The sequence below is a fragment of the Brachyistius frenatus genome, unplaced genomic scaffold (assembly GCF_029030835.1).
Source record: "Brachyistius frenatus isolate BFR_SWC_R1_liver_20210118 unplaced genomic scaffold, ASM2903083v1 Contig_94, whole genome shotgun sequence".
NCBI classification, from domain to species: Eukaryota; Metazoa; Chordata; class Actinopteri; family Embiotocidae; genus Brachyistius; species Brachyistius frenatus.
In genome coordinates, this window is record NW_027210693.1 from 1,389,722 (window position 1) to 1,417,705 (window position 27,984).

Genomic DNA, 27,984 nt, shown 5'->3' on the forward strand with positions numbered 1-27,984 from the left:
TGCTGGGACAGGGGGATCGCTTATTAAACGGAAAAAAACCCTCCGGTGGGCGGGGTGCTAAAGTAAATCTGCACCGCCCAGCGCAGCACAAAAAGTTTGGAAAGTCCTGGCATTGCTCCATTGCTGAATATAGCCATATACTCGCTCGTGGATTATAAACTTTATTCAAGAAAGATACCTGCTTCAAAAGTAAGTGTTTCTGATTCAGAAGTGTGTGCTTACTTTTCGTTTTGAGCCCTGAGGGATGTGTGCTCCCTTTTTTTTATTTCCCTGTCAGCCCAGATGGCAGTAGCCAATCTTTTTGCTTGATTCTCGACCAGAACTTTTAATGTCCGTTTTAAAAGAGCCGATGATGAGTTCAAGTAACGGTGGGAAATGCCAATTATTAGACTTTTGAAAGTAAGAAATCATACACGAAAAGGCTTGTAGTTCTTTTTAAGAGCTCTTCCCGTATCAGTATTGCGCCTCATTAGTTCCGTTATTAGGCTATTAGTTCATCAACTGAACTCAACTGCTTGTTTTATCAACTAAACCGAGATTTTTTTTTGTTATTCAATCCCTAAAGTACCCTTTTTGTAGTTACACTTGAAGACAATTTTCTTTTCCAGTAAGATGTCCAGAGAAACATAACGATCATTTTTTGTTTTCCTGTGGAGCTGCACAAACAGTTTACACAGGCTCTTCCTCTCCCTCTATATGAATTATATAACAAGAGCCGTCTCCCTCTTATCTGATCTTGGCATTGTGATATTATTTAAAGAAAGCGATGCCGTAGTGCTTCCTGAAACGGTCGGCCCAGAAGTGGAGTGACCAGCAGATAACCCCTGGTGTCAGACCCTCATTGTGCACCAGGAAGACGGACAGAAATATTGTGGGTTTGTCTCATGAGGAAATTCCTGCCATCCTATGTGGGAATGTAAGAAATGGAAGCAGCATGTCTCTCACTGTCAGTGTTGAACAGCTTGTATAAATGACCTGTGGATATAAATGACCTTTTATGGGTTCTCTATTGTAATCATGTTGGTGCAGGTCAAGAGAGTTTGAGTATTTTATCGGTGGAAAACTAGACTTTTAATATTCATGTTAATCAACCACAATTATGACTCCATGTATGGTTAATCAGCACCATGGGGTATATTTGTATTATGTTATGTTAACCTTTTCATGACACAGTCTTGGGTTTGGATACTTGTTTCAACATGCAGGCTGAGTATGAGTGATGTACAAGAGATTAGAAGTTGGTCTTTATCAGCCATCACTTCTCCTCACTGTTTCCCCACCTTCTCCCCCCCCCTCCCCCCCTTCACCTTTCAACCTTTCTAACCTTGATATCTTCTGCTCTTCCACTACCGCAGTCATTGCTGCTCCGCCACCAGCCAAGGACACTTCAAGCACCGACCGAGTGTCTCCACACCCTTGAGACTGAGACTCAGCTCGTACCGTCACCTGAAACTGAAACGGAGATGGAAGGTTACGTGACACGGTTTGCTCTGCTTCTGTGCACCATTGCAGCATCTGGTAAGTCAAACAGCTGATTTTCATTTTTTTTTTTCATCTTTATGGTGTTTTGCTAAAACTGTTAAGTGAAAAGTTTGCAGACTCAAGGCCATGGTTTTTTTTTTTAGAATATTTTTATGCCTCCATGGAATATTTCCATCAACCTGGAGTTCAAAGGTAGATATTAATCTTGTCCTGGCCTTTTGTTCTGACGTCATTTCAATCTCAAGACATAAAAGAGCATTATTTGCTTTGGTTTTTCTTGCACACTAAATCAGGATTTTACAGCTGGTGTGTTGGGAGAGGTTATGTGCAAAACAGTTGTTGTTGAGACTCTACAATGATGGTTTATCCTCCCAGCAAGTCAAAGATTAGACACACAGCTCAAAACCAATGTAGCTCGAAATGGTGTTCAGACTACTGAATCACAGAATCACCCTGGGACGCATTTGCTTGTGTAGTTTTTCAGATTTCAGTGATTTAAAAAAAACAACAACAAAAACCCAAAATTCTTTTAAAGACAGTTCGGGTACAAAAAAACAAGAAAACATTTGGATGCTCGTAGGTTTTATGTGATCCGTCTGTGGCACACTCCCTCCATTGGCTGCATGTGGCTGCCCATATCAAATTCAAACCTGTAATCCTACAAGGTGTCAAAGGGATCAGAAACCCTCCCTCTCCCCGCAGGCCATAATCCAACTTCACAGTCTTACCACTGCTCTGCAACGCTGCTTCGGGGTGTTTGTGCCTCACTTTCCTGCAGCAATATGGCCTTCAGGGTGACCACATGTCCGTGTGCTTTTCAATTCATAAAACACCGCTAACGAGAAAGGCTTTCGGAGAGGGCAGAACTCCAAAAAAGCCAACAGTGCACTCTTCTATGATATGCAAATCTGCAGCTGCAAACAACTATAAATGTTGGGACATATTTTCAAAGCTGTTAGAATGATGTAAAAAAATGTTTTGTGCCTAAGTGAAGCCTCACATCTCAGCAGTTGTACCGGTTCTGTTTGAGTTTGAGCGAGTACACCTATGAACGTGGATTATAACATGGAGTCGTTGCATTACGAGAATGGCCTATGTTTTGTCACTATTGAATTTTACTAACATGTTTAACATGTGTGGCATCTACTGTAGTTAGCATGCAATATAATAAAACAAAATAAATCGTGGATCTGCCTCCAAAATGTAATGCCAATGCTTAATGGGCCTCTGCTACACCGTTTCACTGTTGCATGAAAATCAGTTTGATTTTTCCTTGCATTCAGTCTGATTGTGATAAAGTTTAAAATGTTAAAAGTATGAAAAACTGCACACATCTTTCCATTTCAAGCATCTTTTTTTAACGGGAGTATAAAGTAAAATTTTCCCTCATGCTCTAAATGTCATAAAAGAAAGAAGAAGAAACCCTGCTGTTATTGAAGACAGTTTCAACATTAACTGTCAGAAAAATAAACTTGTCTAAATTAATTTGTAAATGCTGTGAGCTACTTGGAGGTGAAACAAACACTTTGGTGCCAAATAACCTTTTCTGTGCTTCATTTCTGAAAAACACACACCAGAAAAATAAAGTGGCATTTTCAACTTGCCTTTTAAATAAGGCAAAATGTCCCTGGCAAGCACACATCACTGTTAAGATTACGTGCCAGAAAAACAAGCATGTTCCCTGAATCTGGCTTCACTGCTGACCTACTGTATGACAAATCACAATATTGCCACTAGTGCTAAACACCCTCTCAGCAGGGGTGCCGGTGGCAGGGATACAGAGGGATTTTTTTTGCCAACTGGCAGACCTATGGAGAGTTGACCTTATGTAGCTTGCACCGCAGGGGATCAGTCTCGCTGTCTGCTGGTGGAGTCTGTAAGGAGCTGTTTAGCTCAGCCTTAATTGCCTCTATGACACATAGTTCTGTACTCGCTATAATTTTTTTTCTGTCTTGAATGAGGCTCCAAGGATTTTAATTTTCTCCTCTTTATTTTTGCATCTGCTACAGCAGCTTTAAATGAAGACCTAGAGGGAGCTGTGACTCTGTTCTCAGACAGCAGGGTACTCCAACCCCGTGTACTGTAGGTTTGAAGCATTAATCAAAACATGGATGTGACACGTATGATTTCCTGTATCTCAAGTTCGGTTTAGTCATCATTTTTAGTGCAGTGTTCTCATTAATTTGTCATTTTCTCTGACGTTATCTCCCAGGCTCATTACTGTGTTTCTGTTGAGCAAATCAAGCACAGACATGTGGCACGCTACAGCCAAGAGTACGAGCTATAGGAAATCATATTTCCAGACTGATGCTGAATATGGAGATGTGAAAAAAAAAAAAAAAAAATACATCACCACTGTGATTCCAGGGCTGTTTATTTATTAGAATCCCAGCCAGATGCAAGTCGCTGTGGGAGCGGGCATGATATGAAAGCTACTCAAAAGAAGAAGTAAACATAGAAAAAGTAAATCAAAAATAGCCTGCAGTCGGCCACAAATCCCATGACACTCTTGGCCAACTGCAGGCAATGGTATATTGTGTTTTGCTCGAGCTCAGTGTTGCTTTAACTTTATTTAAGCTTTTTATACGTGTGACCCCCTCTCAGCTCCTTGACATCAGACTTATAAACTCATCTTGTGATGTCTGGAGCGTGGTCTGAATGCACAGCAGCTATTAAAGGAATACAACCCCCCCCCTCCACCTCCTTCTGGACAGATTGCCTGTATAGCTATAGATATCATAGATGCATCATATATGTATACATACATATATATACACATTGTATGATAGATATAAAACCTTGCTAAGTGACCCTATGAAGCCAGATGATGAAATTTTGAGGCTGTGTCTGAAATAGCGTATTTCCCTTAGTACATTCATATGAAGTGCACTTACATGTTAGTACACTTGTGTAGTATGCACATTTTGACACAGTAGTGTCTCAAATTGTACACTGCTATACTGCACTTTTTAGCGTAACATTTGAATGCATCACCTGCCAACATACATATGCTGGCTTTAAATATTAGTCCCAGAAACGATGCACACAATAAGCATACCGAAGGCTTCTATCCAACAGCAGCATGGCATACGCATAACATATAGTATTCATATACCTTAGTACACTTACTCGTGGAGTACTTGAATTTCAACTTGGTAGTGTTTTGTCAAGTTGCACACTTACAGGAAATAATCATAGCATTTGAATGCATCGCCTGCCGACAACTCTGCTGGCTTTAATTATTTTACCCTTAAATGAACGTGACTTTGTGTCCTCTCTTTAGCACGGAATAAACACACTGATGGCCGCTATCCATGTTGGTACCTCGTAAAAAAATTAACACTTTACTGTGATGTTACGCAACATCTGTAGCTTCCTCAAAAGCCGTAATTTGTACGTAGCCAAGATGGCAACCATGGAGTGTAGAAAGTGTCCAGTGTTTCACACTTCACTTTTGGACCGTTTTTTTTTTTTTTTGCACATTTCCATACTTGTCAGTGTGAATGCACTTATCCACTCAAAGAAGTGAGTGTTAAGTAAGTACATTATTTGGGACATTTATATATGTTTGCACTCATACATACTTATCCTGCTCATTTTCTAATATTGGCATGATTAATGCTCCCTGCAGCTCCCCCTGGTCTCTTGTTATGTATTCATGTACCGTCAGACAGATGAATTAATTGAGGAATTGGTATTGTGGAGTTACGCTGTTAAATTTCTTGGCAACAGTTTAGTAATACAATACTTGCAGACGATGGCTTGATCCTTAATATTCCCACTGGCTTATCAATGCACTGCTGAATCATTCTAATACCAAAGGATGGAAATATTATTCCTGTTTCATTTAATCTTTCATTGAAATTACACTATCTCACTAATCCAGCAAAATTTACAGACTACAGATGATATAATATTCTGGATGCCTCACAGCCAACTATGGGTGAAATCACAGTAAAATTGTGATTATCTCGTTAAGCCCACCAGACTTCGATTCTCCTGCTCTAACACTGACTTGCTGTCTGCCTTTCTTAAGCTTCAGGCAGAAGAATCGAGACGCAATTTTTAATCTTACCCTGCAATTTGACAAACGCAGATGAATTCGGTTTTGAAGTCCTGTTTTCATCATCTCTGGATATCTGATATCAACCCCTGCCTATGCCTTACAAACCTAAAAAGGATCTTTCACCTCACACCAAATTCTCTTTTGTGTTGGGGATCAGTGAGGCCTCTCTTTCTTGTTTGCAGCTCATCCATATTCTCTGGGCAGCCTTCTGTCAGGCTCCAATAAAGCAGACAACATCACACTGGTCTTAGTTTCACTAGTCTGCCTCCCTGTGAGGATAGTTGTGTTCAAAATGTTGCTGTTTGTTTTGAAGGCCTCACATGGTCCAGCCTACATGTTTATCTCGGTGCGCCTGTGGTGCCACAATTGATCTGAATGCCTTTAGTTACTTTACTGGGGTATTTCTTTGTGGCAAGATCATATCGACAGTGATTCCTTTGCAACAGGGAATTTGTTATTCATTTCTGTTCGGTTAGCTGAGTCCTTCTTTTTTTAATAAACAAGCTCAAGATCTGCCATTTTCTGTCTTCTGGCTGCCTGTTCTTATATTTGATTTGGACATAAGCCTCTTTTAGTCTTGTTTGTTCCAGTCGGTCTGTAGTACTGTTACTGTGACACTTCAATGCAACTATGTTGTTTCAAGGCATTTATTGCAGATAAAGTGGGACCTTTTCTCCATGGACGTGTCTCCGATTAGGGCTGGGTACCATCTGGATGATGGTTTTTTTCTTGCATCAGTTTTATAAAATCCATTTTAACAAACACAAAATTACATTACACATTACTGTACAATGTTTTATTTTTCATGCAGGGGAGCTACAATACATACTGATCCTTCCAAGCACCTCAAATGCTATCGCTAGACACTGTAATTTACAAATGTTCCCAAAATGCCTCACATGATACCAGTTGCCATGAGCTGGTTGACTGCGCACAGAGAAGACTGTAGATACTGTATCGCACGCAGCTCAGACAAGTGTGACCAAAACGTAGTTTATAAAGAGTCAAATAAGCTGTCCTGATTTAAGATTTACCAAAACCAAGTGAATTTACCTACTTTGGCGGGACATCCAAGTAGAGCCTTGGTTTGGTAAACACAGCAAAGGTCCAGACTTTTAGTTTGTTGTCTTAGTGAAGCTCAAACAAGAAAAAATGTCTAAATTTGTCTTTTATAAGACCTTCTTTACGCATTTAAGGTGTTTAAACCCAAAAAGCCCACGCCCTCAGTTTGCAAGGCCTTTCTGTTTTAAATCTTCAGTCTCCAAGGCCAAACTGAGATAACCCTGATGATGTCATCAGTGGTCATTATGCAACTGGCTTTCAAAGGCTGTTTATGCTCTTAATGATGAGCCTACTGAACTTTGTGTATAAAATTATGGCGTTCCCCTATAAGGCTTTTGAATCCTAAAATTCTAGTATACTCGCGTGTTTTTGTAGCTAAAGGCATTTCTACAGATTCTGGGAGGTAGAAAACAATTTTCAGATTATTATTTCCAGACCAATCACAATAACGGCTTCCACTTAAACTGATCGTGGCAGTTGGACACATAAACAATTATCTTTGCGTCTGGCTGAAGTCTTTGTATTTTGTGATTTTTTTTATCCACTGTGTGTGCGGCATATCCTGGCAGGGAAATAGTGTTGAACATGCCCCCTGCTGCAGCAGCTTTCCCTGTGGGAGTCAGGCATCATGATGTTAACTGCCAAACCTCCTGCTGCACTTTTGCCTACCCCAGAGTCTCCCTCCACGGGCTGTGGGAAAAGTACAAAAGTGATTAGCGAGGCACTGGAGAAGGAGGGAGAGCCGTCTGAAAATGGATCTTAAAGAGGGAAAAGGGAAAGAGACAGCCCACAAACAGAGATAAGAGAATTCATAAAGGCTGATTCATGGAGACAGTGAGGAAGTGGGGGGTCAAATTTATGTGACTGTCAAAGAGCAGATAAGTGGATCAGTAGAAAGATTTGGAGGAAGAGAAGTAAATAGAGGATTAAAAAAACTGAACGATAGGAAAAAGGATGAGATAAAGACTGGGAGATGTGGAGGCTCAGTAAAATTAAAAGTTAGAAAAAGTAAAAAAAAAAAATATATATAAGACTGAAAGATCAGACAAAAGAGAAAGTTACAAAAACTACCAAAACAAAAAAAAAAGAAGTGGAACTTGTTTAGCTGACTGAAATGGGATGTCAGTGATTTAAAAAAATAAAACGAAACAGATGACTGTGGTTTCTCAGAAGGCACACGGTCGATGGGGAAGAAAACAACAAAAAAAAGACGTCATGTTAAAAATGGCTTTGAGAGTCAAAACAGTCCACTTCCCCTGTTTTACTGTAGTGAGCCAGCGCTGCCTGCAGTCAGACTGGGTGGCAGGGAGACGCGACCACTTGTCGCTGCCTCAGACCGATTTCAATCTCCTCCAATGTTATGCCCCTCCCAAATAACAATCCATTTGTGACTGCCTCGCTTTTCCTCTGTTTCAATGTAGAAAGCAGTGTAGGGGGCGCCTCGGCACCGCCGTGTTCCTCTCTTCTGTTCGTTCCCACATGATTTTCACCAGCAAAAAATTGACTGGTTTATCAAGTGTGCAGTGTGGCATATAAAAGACGATATTATCTGGCTCCTAAAAGAGAGATTCTCTTTTGAGTTTCAGAATTTGAAACAATTCAAGTGTGTTAAATCTTTTGTGTTACCGCCCCATCTTTTCACTTTGTGTTAAGTAGACCCTATTTTTGGTAAATTGTGTAGAACGGGCTCCTATTGCAGTAAACAAAACCAAAAGAAAGTGTTCTGGGGTGGAAATCTTTACAGGGTACGCTGTATATTGTCTCTGGCCTTCAGCTCTACGTTACATAACTGTTTTCATCTCGTTCTAAATGTCAAATTTTCCAAATTATTTAAGTACATGATGATTTTAGTACATGACATCGTCATATAAATTTAAGATACTGACACTTTGCTGTGTCTTGTCTGAATTTCTCCTGAACCTCATCAGTGTGTGACCATAAGGTCGTGAGCCCTCTGTCCCAATGCTTTCCATTATGCAGCTGCATGAGCACTGAATGGCTCATTAGTGGTGGGCGAGATAAACGCCTCGTCAGCATGGCGACCACTTGTGCTCATGTCAACATGCCTGCTGTCTGCGAAGATAAGCCATGGCGTTATGTATTCTTATCTCGGGGTCTGTCTGTCTGCCCTGTTCACCCTGGGGCTGCACACAAACACAGGAAATGTACCTGTCCATCAGGGGAGAATTTGGGAGGAAAACTTTGGGTTGGTCAGTCGACTCACCTGTGAAGTCAAAGGTTTTAAGTCAGAGTGGGGTTAGAGAAACGTCTGGGTGTGCCTCCGATCTTTGGCAGCATGTTCTTTTTATAGCTTTACTCACTAGTCACTTTAATAAATGATCAGGCACGGCTGAACCAGCCCCATCTTCCCTGGCTGAATACCTCCGTTATGAAAAAAATTCTCAGCAAGAACCACTTCAGAGCTTTTTATGTTTTTTCCACAAATGGAGACTTTTCTCTGAACCTTTCTTTAAAAAAAAAAAAAAAAAAAAACAAAAAACATTTGTGCAATCAGGATGATGGTTTTAGAAAATAGGAAATTCTGTTGTACTTAACATTTTTTCCAAACTGAACATACACGGATTTCTGATGTGGTCAGTGCTGCACAATGAACAGTTGATTGTTGTATAACTGCAGAACTTCTTGATTCAGGCATTGGGTGGGTAGTTTTCCTGTTGATGCAGGTGCCACACCATTCAATCTATATTTAGAGAGCTGAACTCTCTCGTGTGTGTGTGTGTGTGTGTGTGTGTGTGTGTGTGTGTGTGTGTGTGTGTGTGTGTGTGTGTGTGTGTGTGTGTGTGTGTGTGTGTGTGTGTGTGTGTGTGATGTGACAAGCGACTCCTCACTGGATTTGGACACTGGATTTTTCATTTGCTTGTATTTCTGTGATATGTCAGAAAGCAGAATATGACTCAAAGAAAAAGCCTCGGGACATCTGACAGATTATATTAATCTGCTCATATGCTGTAACTACAACAAATCCAACAGTCAAACTCGGGATACTTAATAATCGTTTCACAGATGCTGCAGGGAATGAAGTTACACTTGTCACAGAACTCTCCTCAGTTCAGACACTTCCATTAGTTAAACAGTGAAAATGAAATCATAAACTTGAAGCTGTCTCAGATCTCCCTCTGAGATGATTCGAAAACCTTAATGTCCTTAGAGATCTACTAAGTTTTTTTTACGACAACATAAATGTAAAATTATCCCCAAGGAAATACAAAGGAAATATACATTTAGTGTTTCTCAGCTGATCATAAGTGAAAATGTTAAAAACTTCGACACCATCAGAAACTAATATTTAGTTGCCGTCTAAAGTGTGAGTGTTAAAAGAGCTCTTCATAAATTCGGAAGTGATCGCCTCGCCAATTGTTTGTAGTTTTATTGACCCTTTTGTTCACACATAGATAGTGGACCATACCTTTGACTTTACCCACTTTATGTTTAAAAAGGTGTCAGAGCCTTCATTACTATGCCGCCCTCATAACGGAAAGCATTAATGTTTACTGGCAAAAATCAGTCAAGAAAAACAAGCTAATCTCTCTCGGTTGTACAGGAAGCATATGTTGTGCAAAGCTACATCAATCTCAAATGATTGGGAGCAGCCACTGTGCAATGAATCTCTTAACGCTCCAGTCTGCTTCAGCTGCACGCAGTTAGCATGAAACTTGCTAAATTAGTCTGTCTATCCACCAATTAACACTCGGATGATTAATTGTGTTTTGCTAGTGCTCTTTCAGTTTACTGGAGGAAAATCTAACCGCATAAAGAAATGGAAAAGAAGCACTGTACCCGGTAAATGATGGTGTCTGGAATATAATGGATCACCCGAGGGTACATATGAGCATCAGCGTAAAAATTATGATATATTATTCCAGCCTCCAGATGCTGCTTTCTTAAAAAGGACCACTAAATCCATATGATCAAGTTAATTTGCTGCAAAGAATATGGATGTGACATAAAGTGAGGCGGTGAACAACGTCACCGCCGGACTTGTTGTTCTGCCGGCTTCCGACAACGACGAGACGACGGACGAATGGCTCCCGGAGGTGTAAACAGAGCTAGTGTGAAGACAGGCTGTCTCCAGACCCGCTATCACATCCTCAGTTCCTCTCCAGCAAACACTGGAAGCAGGACTTGGCACACGAGTCTTAAGCTATTAAACTGACAAGACTAATCAGCAAATTCTTTTGGATAGAATTCCAGGACTTTCGAGGAGGTGGATGAGATGGTCAGGAAGCTGGTGTGTCGTATGGCGTGTGTAATGTGTAGTATGTCGGGGTGAGAGGCCAGGGGACAGTGCTGGCCCCTGCAGAGCACTGATAAGAGCTTGTTTACCTTCCTGTGGATGGTCAGGCCTCAATCTACAGTCGCGGAAACGCCGGGACAATAGGTGTGTGTGTGTGTGGGGAGTCGAGAGAAACTTGAGCCAGCCTTGAAGCTCCCCTTTTCCTCTCCGACTAACTGAGGACTGCTGACCCTCCCTCCCTCCCTCCCTCTTCCCCATCATGACTCTGTCGCCCGACCCTGGACACAAACAGTTTACTCTACCCCGAGGGACCATGGGAGACAGTTGGTCTTAACATTGTTTGCTGTCAGGGTTTCCCTTCTTGGTTTTTCTTCCCTCTCCTTGTCTTTCTCTCTTTGAAATGCAGCCACACCATCCGGCTGCAAAATCTTCATTTTACATCCAAACTGGAGGCGAGTGGCTGATCCTCCACTCCACAGTGACTTACAATGAAGGAGGGCATGAAAGACAGGGCATGAAATCAAGCCTGCCAGCTTGCCTTCCTGAGGTGGATGAAAAGACAGCTAGTTATTGGGCTCAATCCCTTGAATGTAAATCAGCATTTAGTTAAGGTGTGATGGAAATCTAGGGCTCGCCACTGGCTGTAAATACTCAATGTGCGGACGATAGAAATTGGAGCAACAGTGTTACACACTGTCGGACTCGGGCCTTTCTTTAATGACCCGTCAAAAAGCCTTTCTCTAAAATTTAAATGTATGAAAATTTCACAAATAATATTTATTTGTGGTGCTGAATGCAATTGAATAATTATTTTTATGTCGAGGCCATTTTTTACATATACTGCACTTAGAAAACTCTATAAATATGGAAAACATCAATCTGCAAAAAAAGAAAAAGAGAAATATTTGTCAGAGTCTATCAAATGACATTAATGATACTTTCATTTTTGAAACTTCACCCATATTCAATGTTTCCATGAAGTGAGTTGTTTTCCTCTTCATGGTTTTTACTGCTATGACCAGCATTTTGTCATTTTTATTTCTGCTGACCAATTGGATGCTGACACCCGAGAACATGTACAAAACAAGAAGTTAATTGAACTAAATGAACTGCACTTAAAATATGTAGATACTTCTGCTTTTCTTTGTAGTTACATACAGTCAGGAGGCACAGTTTTGCATTTCCAAGGCGTGATACAAGCAAAGCATTTATACTAAAATACGCTGTACTGTACGAGAGTGATGCTTGACTAATGGTGGATTGAAGCGGGACTTGATCAAAATGATTTGAATGACAGCAGAAATATATATTTAAGATATATATATATATATATATATATATATATATATATATAAGAATGATTGATGAGATGCAGAGTGTATACATTTTGGAAACTTCAATATGCTTTGATGCTTCTGGTATAAATGGACTTAAAGCAACAACATTTCATTTCCTTGCGTAAGACATTATGTTTTCCACTTGCAGCTCTCTACTTCTCTGTTGTAATACCAAGCAGGTTGTATGGTGGAATATTAGCATGAGGTAATGCCTGTGGTACTGCAGGAACATATACTGTACATTACAGTGGCTATTTAGCCAAGCTAATGCCACCATGGGTGTCCGAATTATAAAAACAAAATCGTAACGACATAATGTCATTTGGTCCACTCTCCCTGTTCTTTTACACATTGACAATCTACATGCTTAGATTACTGGTGGTTTTATTATATATAGTTGCCAGTCATAGAGGTAACACTTTCATTTTTTTTTACTTTTGATTATTACAAAGTTTGTTGTAGTCTTAAAAAACATGGAAATTAACATGATTAATTCAACAATATAAGATGTTGTGTACACCCCATATAGACTGGACTTTACTAATGAAAGTCTGAGCTCTAGTTTGTGAGGCTTTTACCGCCGCATCCATTCAACTCCGATGCAATCCACACTTTTTGCTAAAAAGGCTAATGTTAGCACAACATATCTGCAGCTCGGTCCTGAGCTAAAGCTGACAGATTGAAACTGAAAATGAGTGTAACGACATGAAATGCATTATGTTGAGATAAACATTACGAAGTATGCCTTATAGACTGCATAAAGCAGAACAGTTAACATCAAGCTGATCCTAAGATGTCCTAAAATGGCCACAGTTGAAGTACTGGCTTAATGGTACCATGCACAATTGAACACATGGAAAACGGATGTTTGTCATTTGGTGAATCGGTCTCCTATCTTCTTCTGCAATGCCCTGGAGGTTAGGAAAGGAAGAGCAGATTGAACCTGGACACATGAAGGGATCAGATGGGATTTTTTTTGTTTGTTCACCTTGTTATTTACGACTCCTGGGTGCCTTAGGCCAGTGCAACACATGGTTTGTTATTATTGCTTGCAGATATTGTCTCAGTCCACAAAAATGTGCTCTCTTCAAAGGCTGACAACAAATTGATTATGCATTTTTGCTGTGTTGGTGTTAATTTTATAAGTCTGAAATTATATTTAATATGCCTCCAGTTAAACAAACATACCTTTTTAAGTCTGTGTTTATAATATGACAATTGGCAGTAGTCAGTTCAGGGACGTACATTCATTGGTATGTCATTAAGAGTTAAAGCTCATTTTATCTTTATTTTTCCTTGCATCTAAATAGAAATCATCAGCATTCATAAACATGTCTTCTCATGAAATGGGAAATGGAGGGGACTGATATAATAAGATAAAGATGACAGGGAATGGAATGGCTCTTCTATAGCTCATTTCCCAGCAAACCACTTAGCGGGGCCATTGGCATTTCCTGGGTCAAGAGGGCAAAATTAATGTTCTTCATATCCTATGGTCACTCTTTAAAAAAAAAAAAAAGGAGACTAGTGACACGTATGTACGCACAAAAACACGTGCGCATTCTTACGCAGTCATTGTGATTTATACCGGGACCTCTCGAGCGACAGTCATGGGCAGTTGACTCTGTCACAGAAGAACAAGAGAGGAATAACTTTATGGATGTGGATATGGAGCAACACACATTAACAGAGGGGGGCCAGAATAACAGGAAACCAGCCTCGACCTCTGGGGCGAGACACAAGGGGGGGGGCAAGGAGAATGGATGGCTCTCCATCATGATCTGCAAGAAAAGTTGCAGTTCAAAAAAATGAGCACACCTAAAGGGCAGTGTTTTTCCACAAATGGTACAGCCCCCTCAATCCACTAATTAGTTCGAAATATGTTCTCAATTTGACAAAAAAAAAATCGAGACGTCATGGGACACGTACAAAAGATGCATACAATTTCCATAAATAGCCTCTAATTTTGTGTGAGACAAAGAAATTCAAAAAATTACGTAACTGATCAAATTAACCCCAGCCCTCTTTTCATCTGTGATATTGTGGCTCACAGATGTTATAAACAAATAACTGAATCGAACCAATGACTCGGAGTCCAAAATACAAACCCAGTTTCATTGTGGCGGCACCAAAAGCAGAAGAAAGAGCTGGTTATGTAACGTGTTCTAGCCCCTTCTGCTTTGCTGTTGTTCTTGGCATTCATCGCTTTCTATCCCATTTTATCTCCGTCTCTGTCCACTGTTCCCCCACCGGTAGTGATGACATCACCTTAACCAAGGCCTTTGATTAGTGCCCCCTCTAAATAAGGCACATCCGGTTAACTTTTCCAATCTTTGCAAGTTACCATAAACCCCTTTGTCTCTATTCCCCCTTCTTTCTCATCTCCCTTGCTTTACCCCACATTTCCTCTCTCTGTTGGATGATGGCCCGCTGAGTAAACAGACCAAATACATCATAAAAGTCAGTGGAGCGGCATGTCATGCAGCATTTGCTCACTAAATTAGTTGTTTCTGTTCTGATATCACACTTGCTCGCTTATATGCTTCAACATCAGCTGTTTTTGGGGGGATTGAAGCATGCATAATGGATGCTTGGGCGTATATTGCTTATATTTATCTTACTCTGGATATGCATTTCAAATGTTTGGGTGCGGGACTGACTTCTGCCGATCCCACGAGAGGTCATTCCCGAGTAAAGCTGGGTTGGAGTTGAGCTTTGTCCTGAGGAGTAAATCCAGACTAGACTAGTCTAAGTCTGGTGGCTGTGAATGTGCAGAACCTGCACTGTGCCTCAGTCGGACTCTTTCATCTCTAGTCTGCAAAAGGAAGGAGGTGAGACAGGAAAGAGGTCCTTGATTGAGTTGGAAAAGACATCTGACCTTTTACACCATATTCAAACTCCAGAGTTCTTCTTGATGAAAGAGGAAGTTTGCTGGGGAATATTTTGTCCTGGGCAACTTCAGACAAGTTAAGAGGAAGCATGCGCAAGCGCACATTCAATCTAATCCAACACAATAGAACACACACACATCACCCATCAACCAGGTCAAATGCCAGTCATTTATACCCAACCTCACCCATGACCGTGCAGCCTCGGCTCAATTAATTCAGGCTCCAGAGACACCGATCCCCAGGTTAAACAGCAGGCTCATAGCACAGAGCAGAATGAGTGGGCTTGATGGATGACTGCAGCCCGGCGTCCTGACATGTCTGATAAACGTGAACCGGCAGATCTGTTTTTAAACAATGCAGTCCTACCTGCACATTTAGCATCCCTACTCTGAGACCAGGGAAAAGCTTTCAAAATGATTAATAACAAATTTAGCCTCGTGCAGTCAAGGAATCCATAACATTACTGGGTTTATCTATCTGTTAAGTGAAGGCTTTTTGGCTTTCACGCATACTCTGTAGGTTTCCATTCACAGCCTGTTCATGTCAAAATGTGACCAGAATTGTTACAGATAGAGTTGAAATCTTGCATTACTTATCATGTGACACATAAGACTGGATAGTACGATGATTTCTGCATTGGTGTTGGAGGCAGCATATTTTTTTCTTTTTTTAAACTGTATCTTGATTATACACTGCTGACTTTGCTTAACTATTTGTATTTGATTTCTTTCAGATTCAACTCAGACATGCGAGCCGAAGGAGGTTAATGACAACCCATGGGTGTACGCGAGTGAGATGGCAATTGGCTGCTGGACCAGCTTTGTCAGAGATGACACGGCAGAGGTCCACATCCTCAACCTGAACTTTGCCACCCTGGTGAGCATGTCAAGGTTACACAAATGAGATGCTGAGCAACCAGAACTAATAGTGCAAATGTGAACAAGTAAAAAATCTGCTTGACGGGCAGGAAAATGTAAAACACTGAGCTATATTTCAATGGAAAGAAATACTTACAAAATACTTTCTTAACTTCTATAGTTGCAGTAAAATTAAGCCAGCAAATGAAACCTTCTGAGTAAATCAGGTAATTGCAATGCCACACTTCAACAGAATGTCAAAAATCAACGCTACCGCTATCTGTCATGCACAGCTTTCTTGTCATTTAAATCCAATATGCCATTGTTTGACATGGGTATGTTTTCGTCTGCTCATTAATCATACTTTTTAGTTGAGAGAACAGTATGTCAAGTCCAGTCATGCTGATAAGAAAGGAGCAGTGCACACATGTTTACCTCGCATTTCACACCTTTCTGATAATGAAATCTGTCAGTCATTGTTAGAAACACAGGGAATCCGTTTGGAGCTTAATGCTGAATTAAATTTTACTCTTATTTACAGAGTCTGTGGCACAGCATTAAATTCAAGTAAAGCCAACTGTGGAAGTTCAAGAAGGTGTGCAAGTATTAAAACTGCCCAGCTGCAGAATTTGGTATTGAGAAATTCCTAAATATATCATTTCTCCCAGCACCCTAAAATCAATTTTTTGTGGAAGTTGAAATCTAAAAATGTTCTACAGAAGTATGAGGGAGCTTGTTCCATTTATTAATGTCCTTAAATAAAAAGAAAGAGCTTCTTCAGGGATTTTAAAATCACTCCTAGCAGTTGACCTTGAAGCTATGATCATTTGTTCTGAATAAAGTTGTGCAAAGCTTTACAATATTGGAGGAAAAGTTTTTTTTTTTTTTTTTTTTTATTTTTTTTTAAACGGACTAAAACCTGAAATCCTCAAACAAAATTTTCAACATCAAGTGTTTTTGATTTATATGTGATGATGCTGTTGTATCTTCTTCTCCAAAGGTTTTCACGACTTACTTACATACTTCGGTGTATGGCTCATTTTTTTTTTTATGCTTTTGAACCCAAAAGTAGGATTCAAAATTACACTCAAGCATTCAACCTAATTTACATTTTGCATTCCTTGACTATTTTCCTAAGTATTTGGGACACTTGTTCAGTGTCTCTCCCATCAGTGTATATATCTCTGTCATCTGCATACATGAGGATTTCAACCCCATCACACACAGATTGTAGATCATTGATGTACAAACTAAACATCAATGGCCCTAGTATTTAGCCTTGTGGGACTCCCATGGTTTTGACGAATGACAATGACGATTTTATCCAATTTAGTATGTTGTTTAGAGATTCTTTTTGTTTGCTTAGTAAGAAATGTGGAATGATTAACCGTGTAGAAGGCCTTACGTAGGCCAAAAGGCGCATCTCTCAATACCTGCTGTTGCCCAAAATTAGCCATGATGACTTTAAGGAAATATTTTTTTTTAGATATTCTAGCAATTACTTTTCCTGTAACTTCTGTAAGAATCAAAGAGTGTCCTGATAGGTCTGTAGTGTCTTACTTCCCAACTGTCTTCTATTTTGTATACATCGGGAGCAACTCGGGGTTCAGTGTCTGGCCCCAGAACACTTTGGCATGCATATAGAAGGAAATTGGGATTGATCCGCCAACCTTATGATTAGTGGGCAACACGCTCCGTCATCTAGTGGAAACAGCGGTTTCCCCCTGCATCCAGACATTATGCTGTAGTAAGTCAAATAAATGTAATTCCCAAATTGTCAAACTATGTCTTACGATTGTCTGTAGAGCAGGAAAGGGTAGAAAAGAGCAGGCCTTTGTGACAAAATATATTTTAACATGTCATAATCTGTGTCCTACTCTGAAAAGATAAAATCTCTGCTGTGAGAAAGACGTACTGTGTAAAGACTGAATCCTAAAACCATGCGAATGACCTGGCAGAGATGGATTGTAGCTCTCCTGTGTGTACACGGGCGGATTTCAAATGAGCAGCAGCTGGGTCAGTAGGTGAGCGGGTCATGTGATGAGCTAAGATGGGGAAACTCAATAGTGACGGTTGGCAGGCAGGCAGAAGAAAAATAACAGGTTGAGAACACCTTAACAAGATATCAGTATGCACCACCTGAACAGTTATCAGATGAACTACTGGCAGAAACGTCTGGAAGGAAGAATAGCGCAACTGATATGGGAATATGATTTTGTCAGTATACATTTTACTAGTTTTGTACAAACTAAACCTGGCTCTAAAGTAAATAATCCCACAATACCAAATTTGAACACACCCACACACTCCCCATGTCCAACTTCTATCAGACAGATAACTCGCTAACCATTAACACATGCCAAACAAGACAGAAAGATAAAATTTCCCAATATGTCATAGTTTTTTCAGACTTCTGTAACAGCCCATGAATTTGGCTGTGTGTTTTAGATCATTCGTTTTTTCCAGCTAAACAAACACACATAATTGCTGATAGTGTATTGGCTCATTTTGATTTTCAAACTTTTAGCTTTGGGAAATGACACCGGAAAGTAACTCCAGAAAACTTTTTATCTTTATGTTGTTATTGCCGTGCCAGACCTCATTTTTCACTGTCCAACATTGTCGGTCAGCTCACATTACTCATTTCTTTATCAGTGTGCTCTCTTTATTTGCTTCGTCTGTTTGTTCTCACTTAGAGTTCTTTATGTAGTACTTTCACATAACTTTTGTTGAGCAACTGCTGTTTATGGATGATCTTTTTTTTTTCTTCTTTTTTTTCCTCTATTGGTTATTCTTCCTCATTTGGAGGAGATTATGAGGAGCAGAAGCAGGTGTGGGCCGTCTAGGTAAAACACTGTCACAGGATGGCGCAATACGATGTCTGCCTGCCCATCCATCACCTCTTTCAAATTAATAAGAGCACCCAAGGTCCTTCCCTTCAGCCACTTCTAGAAGAGCTGCAGTGAATCCTGTCATATTTTTCCTCTTCAGGGAAATCTTCACCAGTAAACTAAACTGACTAAATGTGATTTTCAAGGATATCTAGTTAAGGTTTTATGACACAAAAAGGCAGATTAGCATACTGATTATTAATATTTTATGCAGGTAAGCCTCTCTGATCCCCAGGTTTGTATGAGGTGCATTTCCTTACTCAGTTTTAAGTAAGATTGCTTACATTGTGGCAGCAGATCATTGTCTTTGCCTCGGAGACTGGGTTACTGGCTTAAATGTTGCTGAACTCCTTTGCCAAGTCTTTAGTGTCATTTAATGGACTATAAATCATAAGAAAGTGCAGTTTGATGACAAAACAGATTTAAAGCATATTAGGCAGGAATTGGCCTTTTATTAGGCCTGAAGAGTAAAATCAGACACATTATGTTCCGTAGGAAAAAAGGAAAATTACTTTCCAGGAAGGCAATTGCAGTATGTAGACAGACTGGTGCATGCTCTCTTATGAAGATGCATGTAGTTGACCTCTCCCTGGGGTTTGTGGGAGTTCACTAAAGGAATTTGGCTTTGGGTTCTTTGTGATGCAATGGACAATATGCAAGATGTGTCCTGTTCTCTTGCGGGACTGAGTGGATGCTTTATCACATCAAATGAAAAGACGAAAGTGAACACCAGATCTCTTAACGCAGACCCCTTATCTGCTCTTGACTGTCTGTTTAGAAAAAGAGTTTCTTGTAAACACAGTGGAAGGGGAACATATTCATCTCTTGCCGAACCGTCCACTCAGAAGGGAGGCTTGCTCTTGCCGCCACCTTTCTTTGTCCTTTAAATTTTCTTATCACCTTCTTCCCCAGCCCTTTATTTTCATACTGATTTACAACCTGCCAGGGACAGTTGACTCTCACAGTTTGACCGCACAAAGAATTATAGGGGGAACATCAAGGGGCTGCGCAGGCCAAGAGAATTCATTGGGAGGAGCTGCTTGTTTGGGGCCCATTGATGTCACACGCTGGCTTTGGTAGTCAGGGTCTTGGCACGAGGCCGAGACTAGACCAACGGAGCCAATTCAAGTTAAGGGAGTGAGGCAAAAGAATAACTGGAAACTGCATCAGCAAAGGCCCTGCAAAAAAAAAAAAAATGCTCTCGAGAAAAGAAAAGAAAAATGTCTGAAAAGGAAAACAATTGTATCTTGAAAGCACAGGAAGAAAAGTGGCTAAGGTGAGTGATCAGGGTCAGAGTTCAAAATGGAAGAATGAGAGTGACAAAAGGATGAAGGGAAACTACACACAGACACAATGAGGCTCATTAGAAAGGAGTATTTAAGGAAAGCACCACTGAGTTATCTTTGTATGAAAGTCAGCAGGAAATGCTATTCATTCAGTCGCTGTTGGTACAGGCAACACAATTGATTTATAAACCGAGTGGTGTTTTTGGGAAGATGCTCTATTTCTACATTTTAAATCTGAAAAGTTGGAAATCATGTCCCTTCTAGTTTTGTCTGTCAGGTGTCTATCGCTATTCTATTTTTTTTGTTTTGTTTCTATAATAAATGTTCAGCACAGAAAATGGAAAGTGAGTGTCTTATCAAAATGCCGTTACCTCTGTCTCTTTCACACAGTATCACACACATTATACATGTGCAGGCACAGACTCATGGTGAACATATACAGCAGTATCTCATATTTTACACTCGCCTCCTCCAGTGTCCCCGATAACTTGCATTATATATCTGTCAGCCCATTATTTTTCAACACCCTTCCCTCATATATTTTTTATTTTGTTATATTATTGTTTCACTCCCTGTGTCTTTCCCAGTTCTTTCATTTTTCCTGTCGCAGGAATTCAGAATATCCAGACTAATCAATGTAGAGTCTTTGCATCGAAGACAAAAAATACGTGTGATGTTATTATGATGGACAGAGCAGAGGGCTTGAATATGTAAAAGCTTTAGATACTGCTTCTTCGTTCTTGTGGCAAAAACGTGCAGCGAACATGTCACTTTTACAAATGATCCTGACTTCTGGTCTTTCCACTGACAAATGTCACCATCTTTTCACCTGGGAGTGCACTGACCCTTTTGGCCATTGTTTTTCAAAGAAGGGCATGAACACATTTATGTGGTGCAAAAGTCATTATGCAAAATCCAGGATGTCCTAGACACTGATGATAATGTGTGTGTGTGTGTGTGTGTGTGTGTGTGTGTGTGTGTGTGTGTGTGTGTGTGTGTGTGTGTGTGTGTGTGTGTGTGTGTGTGTGTGTGTGTGTGTGTGTGTGTGAGAGAGAGAGAGAAAGATCCCTCTGTCGATTGCACTCGGTGTGCAAGTCTCTCTTTTAAAATGCATCTGTGTTTGGCTCATAGGCAATTTGTCCATGGTCTCCTTAGACCTAATTTGCTCTGTGCGCGCCTGAAAATTTCCATAGCTCAGTCCTGAGCTCATCACAATTCTTTTGGATCACGCTCCGGCAACATCAGGTAGCAAGTAAATGAATTTAATATTAGGGATTCACACTGTTTCCCCAGCATGCTCATTGTCTCCCCAACAGGCCTCGTCTGAAAACAGCCTTCCGCCGAATAAACACGATATAACAGAATATTTGGTGTCAAAATGCATCACAGATGGAATGAAGCAGAAATTTGCATTCATGAATCTTAACTTCCTATAAAAGCCTCACTGGAGAAAGCCTCCCATGTTTTGTTTTTTTGTTTTTTTTTACATTTTAAAGCTGTTGTTCGTTTCTAATGCATTGAGTCATAAAATTGAACAGATTGCAAATCCATGACTCTTTCACTTTTCTAAGCCCAATTATCTTGGGACTCTTACAGAAGTACAAGTAATTAGAACTGGAATTTATTGGAATTAACTCAGTCTTGGAAAAAAAAATAAAGTGTCTAAACTCAGACTTATTATTGCACAGTGAAAAGGCTTACTCACCACCACTTACAACAATAAAATTCCACGGCACCAGCTTTACCCCACGCACATGTTGAGCATTAAGGCTGATTCATAGTGACTGTGGTGGTGATTTAGAAAATCACATCACTGTTGTGTTACACGGGTTGAAGTATGGTTGGTGAGATATTACAGTATGTGCTAAATTATGTTAGTGGGGTTTTATATACAGGAAGCTGTATAACATTCACCAATGTTAATCATATGTGAGATAGTTGGTTGCCAGTTAGAAGAAACACAAAACATTATAATAAATAAACTGTTTTTTTTTTAGTAGTAATTTTGAGTGACATTGGTTTTCCCAATAGACTGTTTCCAATAGTGTTAATACTACAAAGACATACAACAAGAATAAAACAAAAAAATGCAGCTCTTTGTATGTCAGGTAAATGATTCTAATGAATAGCTTTTCATTTGCTTTCGACTTGTTTCCCCCTTTTGCACTGAATAGAAATGTAATAATAGAAGCAAGCTGCATTACCTCATTAATGTCTGTGTCAATACGAAGGCAGACAGCAAAGACCGCTTCCTTTCTGCCTACCTCTTGTATGAACCCTCCGCAAATGACTGGCACAGCTTTTTCCAGAGATGCATGTGTTGACATTTCACAGTTGCAAAAACAAGGAGAATTGTCACAAAGTTTCACTGATTTGTGCAACAGTGAAGAATCAAACTTTAGCACATTTAAACTGCAGTTGAAACTATTTTTAAACTTGGTGTTGCAAGCGAAATGTGTTCCTGCTCTGTCAACTTGAGGTCTGTTAATGAAATGACCGACGGGGGAGGTTTGCAAATTGGTGATTAGCTTTACAACAAAATGTCTCAAAGTTGGTATATTGGCAGATTTGGATTCTGTGTAAAATGGTCATTTTCTTGACCATATTCATGATAGATGGAGTCTCCAAACTTCTCATACAATTTATAAATTCCTTAAATCACATGGTCACGACTTTTACAATGTGTGCACTTCATCGCTGGATATTTGTCATTGTCTACTTTATTCATCCTAAAGAATCCTGCAGATTTCTCCTCATGCTGTGCTGTATGATAGCACAATTAAAAAAATATGTAATAGCAGCTAGATGTGTTGTCTGAATCACTTGAAAGATTTTATAGGCTTTTTTTGCATTTTGTTTTTACTACTTTGTCTGTATAACACATCAGAGACATCGGTGTGGTACACTTATCAGAAAACTTATTACAGACAGCACAGCAGCCCCCATATGGCTTTACAGTGTGAGTAAATAATCATAAAACTTGATTGCTTTGTCTTCTAATCAGTCCTAATGTTCCACCTGGAGACTCTTAATACCTGCAACACTTTCAAACACTCCAAATATTTTTTTCTTTCAGACAGAAGTTGTTAGAGGCACCATACGTATGTAAATGTACAGTGAATACAACTTAAACGAAACGGTGCCATGTTTCATTCTTATCTTGGAAAGAGGTAACATTTTAGTAACCGTCCTATTTTTTTTCCTACACAGCATTACATGTTCTCCATCAACATGACCAACGTGAAGCCAATGAACCTTATCGTGACATCGCTGGACAAGGCTTACGGTCTATGCAACATCAACAAAGAAGTTCACATTTACGTGAGTAATGATCTCTGTGTTTCCATATGAACTTTCAGGCTTCTGCTCACACCTATCATTCTGGGTGTGTATTGCGCAGATGTGTGCACAGCACTTGTTGTTAAAGGTAATTAAAATGTGACTTTGTTAGTCTCTTTTACAATATGGGATTTCACATACTGTATCAACTGGCTACTAGGTTGTTAAACAATTACGAACTATTGTTCTTATCTTATTGCTTCTGTATGCTGCTGTAGCGAAAAAAAAATTCCCCTCGGGGATTAATAAAGTAACTACCTAACCTAATCATGATCAATTATAAGGTTGTGAGGACACCAGTGTAAGTAGGTTTTCAATAATGTATCATTTTCACATCTCTCCAGATGTACTGAGCTCCTGACTGGTGCCAGCTGTTTTACATACAGTCAAACTGACACAGCTGGGCGGCTCTCTGGGTCTGTTTGGGGAGACAGTGAGCCACGTTGATTTTCTATGGATATTCCCCATTGGCTTCTCCGTAAGAGGCAGTTTATGTTTAGTTTTTTTACTATCCATACTATAAAATTGGAAAGAGAAGTTTTAGGGTGGTCAGTAACGAGAAGGGCTGATGGCGTCGGCTGTAAAATTAATGTTCCAATGAAACTGGAGATCCTGACTTTTATACACTCTTCTATATCTGTGAATGGAAGCCAGGAAGCCCACAAAACTTTTATTTGGCTGCTTGTTTTAAATGGTGTGTTAATACTGTTATGAGGACAAAGTGTTGCAGAGGTTACTTTAAAAAAAAAAAGAAAAAAAAGATAATAATTAAATAAAGTTAATCAAAAAGGATTGAGTTGTCCAAATAAACGAGATTGCCTCAAACTGGGGTATTATATCTAAATATGTTACTGATGAAAGGGCTCATTTCTGAATGAAGATTGTTTCAGTTTGTTCAAGACCTGAACGGCAGTAACTGTAGATACAGGACACTTATCCTCTTCAAAGCTTATAATACCATTGATTAAACCAATATTAAAGCCTTTTTCAGCATCTCCTGTTGGTAAAGACCTTGTCCCACTCACTGCAAATCTTGTATAAGCTCATGACTGCTCTTCATTTTCCAAATCTTATTGCTCAATGCACTTTCAGACTGAACATGTAAAATATGAAAATGTGCTGTTTCGGTGCACCAGTGTCAACACACATTACATATTTTCATTTCCAAGGATGTTTTTTTTATTTTTTTGTACAAATGACTGTTGTGTCCCCTTGGACGGATGGATATGTTTTTCCTACTTTAGAGGTAGTCAGTGTCAGCTCATGTCCTCGAATGAGATTTGAAACTTCCTTGGGAGGAAGAAGCACAGCGGATATTTTATCATTTTTATTTCTTTCCACAAACTTAAATTATCTGCTCTAAAGTTTTTACACTCTTGGATTGTTCTCAAAAGTTGAACTGAAGAAACAATTCAAAATTTGCCAGTCGGTGGCCCAAACTGTAAAAACATGCAAAAAACGCATACACGAAATCAAGTCACAATGACAATATGTTTATAAGGATGTCAACAGTTAGTGATATGCTGACAGCAGTGAGACACCACATCTTGTATCATGTCCTGTCGAGAGGCTTGACAACATTGCCTGTGACTGCAGGATGTTTTTGTGGGATGAGCTGTATCACTGGGGGATAATAGTGCTTTACTGCAGATTGCAGTGGAAGAGAATCAGCATCTGTTCAGCATCTGAGAAAGTACGTCACCAGCTTGACAGCTTGGCTCCGTGTCACGGCACTTGTGGGCCTCCCAGTGCTGACCTGAATACACGGGGTTATCGTTATAAAAACACACTGGAACAGCAACTTTTTTTGCCTATAAAGTCTTTTGAGTGTCAATATTTTGTCAATGTATAATGTAACAGTTTTTTTAAATTTTTTTTACATTTTATACATCGAGCAATATATACGATATGTTTATTTCATTTTTGTTTTGTTTATTTTAGCACTTTTGAAATAAACAACCATAAAGCTGCAAATATGCCACATAAAAAGTATGATAAATAAAAGTCCAGAAGTAAGTATATAATACTGATTTAACTATATAGAGATACCTAATATACATCATTTTTGCATAGATCACCTTTTATGGAGCCTAAGTTATTGATGAGGTGGAGCCCCGTTTATGGACCTGGCATTTTACAGCTACAGTATAACAGCAGTGACTGTTGGGGAAAGAAGACAGAAATCAGAAAGTTCTGTAATCCCCAGTCGACATTTCTCTCAAAAGGAAGGCTCCTTGAACGTTACTGGGAGCCTTCAGCATTTCGAACTGATTCCACAGATACTAATTTGAGTTAAATTCCTCCGTAGTCATTAAAAAGATCTTCCCGTCCTGCTTTTGAGTCCTTCCTGGTCTGCCTGTTTCTTTCATAACTGGCTTTCCTGCTTTTATTTTTGTGGTTTCCCTTCACACTATTTTTGATCCTTCGTCAATCATTTATTCATGCAGGAAGGCCGATGACTCCCTCAGGCTTACTCGGCTTTCACCATTTTTGTTGTCTTGCTTTGTGACGCACGGGCCTGCACACAAATAGTCACGCATACTAGACAGGTTGAGAGGGATTCTTTTTTTCTCCTTTTATTTTAAAACAATAGTCACTCTTGATAATCACTAACAGGTTGATTTAAAGTAGCTACAGTTCTCACAAAAAAGATCACTGTTTTCATTGCAACATCATTTAGCTGAAATGTTTTGAGGTATAAAACATCTGTTGCCCGTTTTCACTCCTGTTCCGGATAACCATCGGCACAGTAGTGACGGGAACACTGATGAGACAAAGGAGGCTGAGTAGTCGCTGAGTCAGAATCCAGTAAGGATGTATCGCACTGTCCATGTGTTACGCTTCCTGAAGCTCAAAAATAAATAAATCACTTATTTAAAACAAAGTACAAAAAGGTTCTGACCAAATAACATAAATAATGAATAATGAAATAAATGCGATAAACAAAAACATTTCTTTATCGTTGATCCTGCTTTTCTGGTAAAGTACTGGCTCTTTTGGTGAAAGTAGATGTTCTTAAGCATCATTGGGTACAAGTGTTCATGGTATGAAGAGGTGCAGTGCTTGTACAGCACTTTATTCTCCTTTTCAGCCTTTGGAACACCAAAGAAGAAAAGAAAACGAATCGGCATAGAAAAAAACCTCACTGAACTTTGAGCCCAAAATATAACTGGAGCACAAGTTTTTTTCTTCTTTGATTGCTATTATTTAAAGACATTTTTATATGTTTTTACTGTGTAGAAGCCTACTGTAGACAATTCCTGCTCACTACTCCCGAGTCCTTCTCCTGCCTTCTTGTTTCTGTATAGCTTAATGTAAACTCCATTATTTCCCATTGGCCCAGACGAGGAAACAGCAGTGTCTAGTCGATGGGATAGATGTATATATTTATACTGTGTATGGAGCCAGATTCCAGCCGACTGTGGTGACGCACAGAGCTAAAAAAGGTCCCATTTCCTGGCCCCACTCAGGAAGCAAAGGAAAGACCTTGGCTCCAACAGGGTTGTGCAACTGGGCTCGTGGACACTTAACCATAATAAACATTTCTTTTTAACTGGGCACTGCTGAGAGAATAGGGGGAGTGTTGGGGGGGGGGGGTAAGAAAAAGTACTAGAGGAGAAGGAGAAAGATGGGCATTCGTGTTGAATAGAAAACACAAACTCTAAGCAGGTGTGAGGTAATTATAAATACATATGAAGATGACTCACTTTGCTCTGTGTTGTTGTGGTAATGTGTGACACACACTTGTGCCTCTTGGGACCTGATTCTGATTCTGTTCTTTATTCAAGTTGTATTTAATTAAACTAATAGGTATGTTTTGGCTCTTTTCCCCCCCCAGGTAAGCAGTAATTCCACAATTGACCTACTTACTAATGGCAACTTGGGAAGCAATGTCCACATACTACACATCCCCACTCAAAATGAGGAGCTGGTCAAATGGGCGAAACAGAAATTTGGGGGTGTGACTTCGTTCACGACGATCCGAAATCCGATAACCATCACATTGACAGGAACACGAGGTGAGATGTAATTGTTTAACTTCTCTTCATGTGTGCATTGCATCACCAGGATTCCTCCTGTTAAGCATCTTGTTGGCTGTATCTGGCAGGCTGTGCAGAGATAATTGCTGGTATCGTGCCATACACATGAAATGAAAATGCACGAGAGTGTTATAGAGTTCCATCACATCACAGCAGTACTGTAAACCACTTTCTACATGCTTAAAAGTGTTCCAGATTTATAAACCTTGAGACAATGGTCGTTATCTAGCGAATGCTATCTGCCTCTTGGTTTGGTTCTGAAACAGGGTGTTTGGTGCTGAAGAGAACAAAGTAATTACACACCATGCAGCTCTAGCTTACATAACTCAGGAGAGAGTCTGCAGTATAGTAATCAAGGATGGATGCAGTGCTGCTTCCAGAGCTCTCTTGGTAATATTCATCTCTAATCTTCTCTTATCTGAAGTGTGCATAAAAACCCTTTCTGATGAAACCACTGAAAAACAACAACCTGTAATGC

The 27,984-nt window shown here is 39.8% G+C and overlaps 1 protein-coding gene across 1 annotated transcript in view; it reads left to right on the forward strand.

The window, feature by feature from the left end:
* The first annotated feature begins 94 nt into the window (after positions 1 to 94).
* Positions 95 to 27,984, forward strand: part of eng (endoglin) — a 39,962-nt gene continuing 12,072 nt past the window's right edge. Inside the window, exons 1-5 of the mRNA XM_069710772.1 lie at positions 95 to 189; positions 1,356 to 1,518; positions 15,827 to 15,969; positions 23,338 to 23,448; positions 27,305 to 27,485. Of these exons, the coding sequence (XP_069566873.1) occupies positions 1,464 to 1,518; positions 15,827 to 15,969; positions 23,338 to 23,448; positions 27,305 to 27,485 (490 nt within the window). The 5' untranslated portion in view covers positions 95 to 189; positions 1,356 to 1,463. The remainder of the gene's footprint in view (positions 190 to 1,355; positions 1,519 to 15,826; positions 15,970 to 23,337; positions 23,449 to 27,304; positions 27,486 to 27,984) is intronic.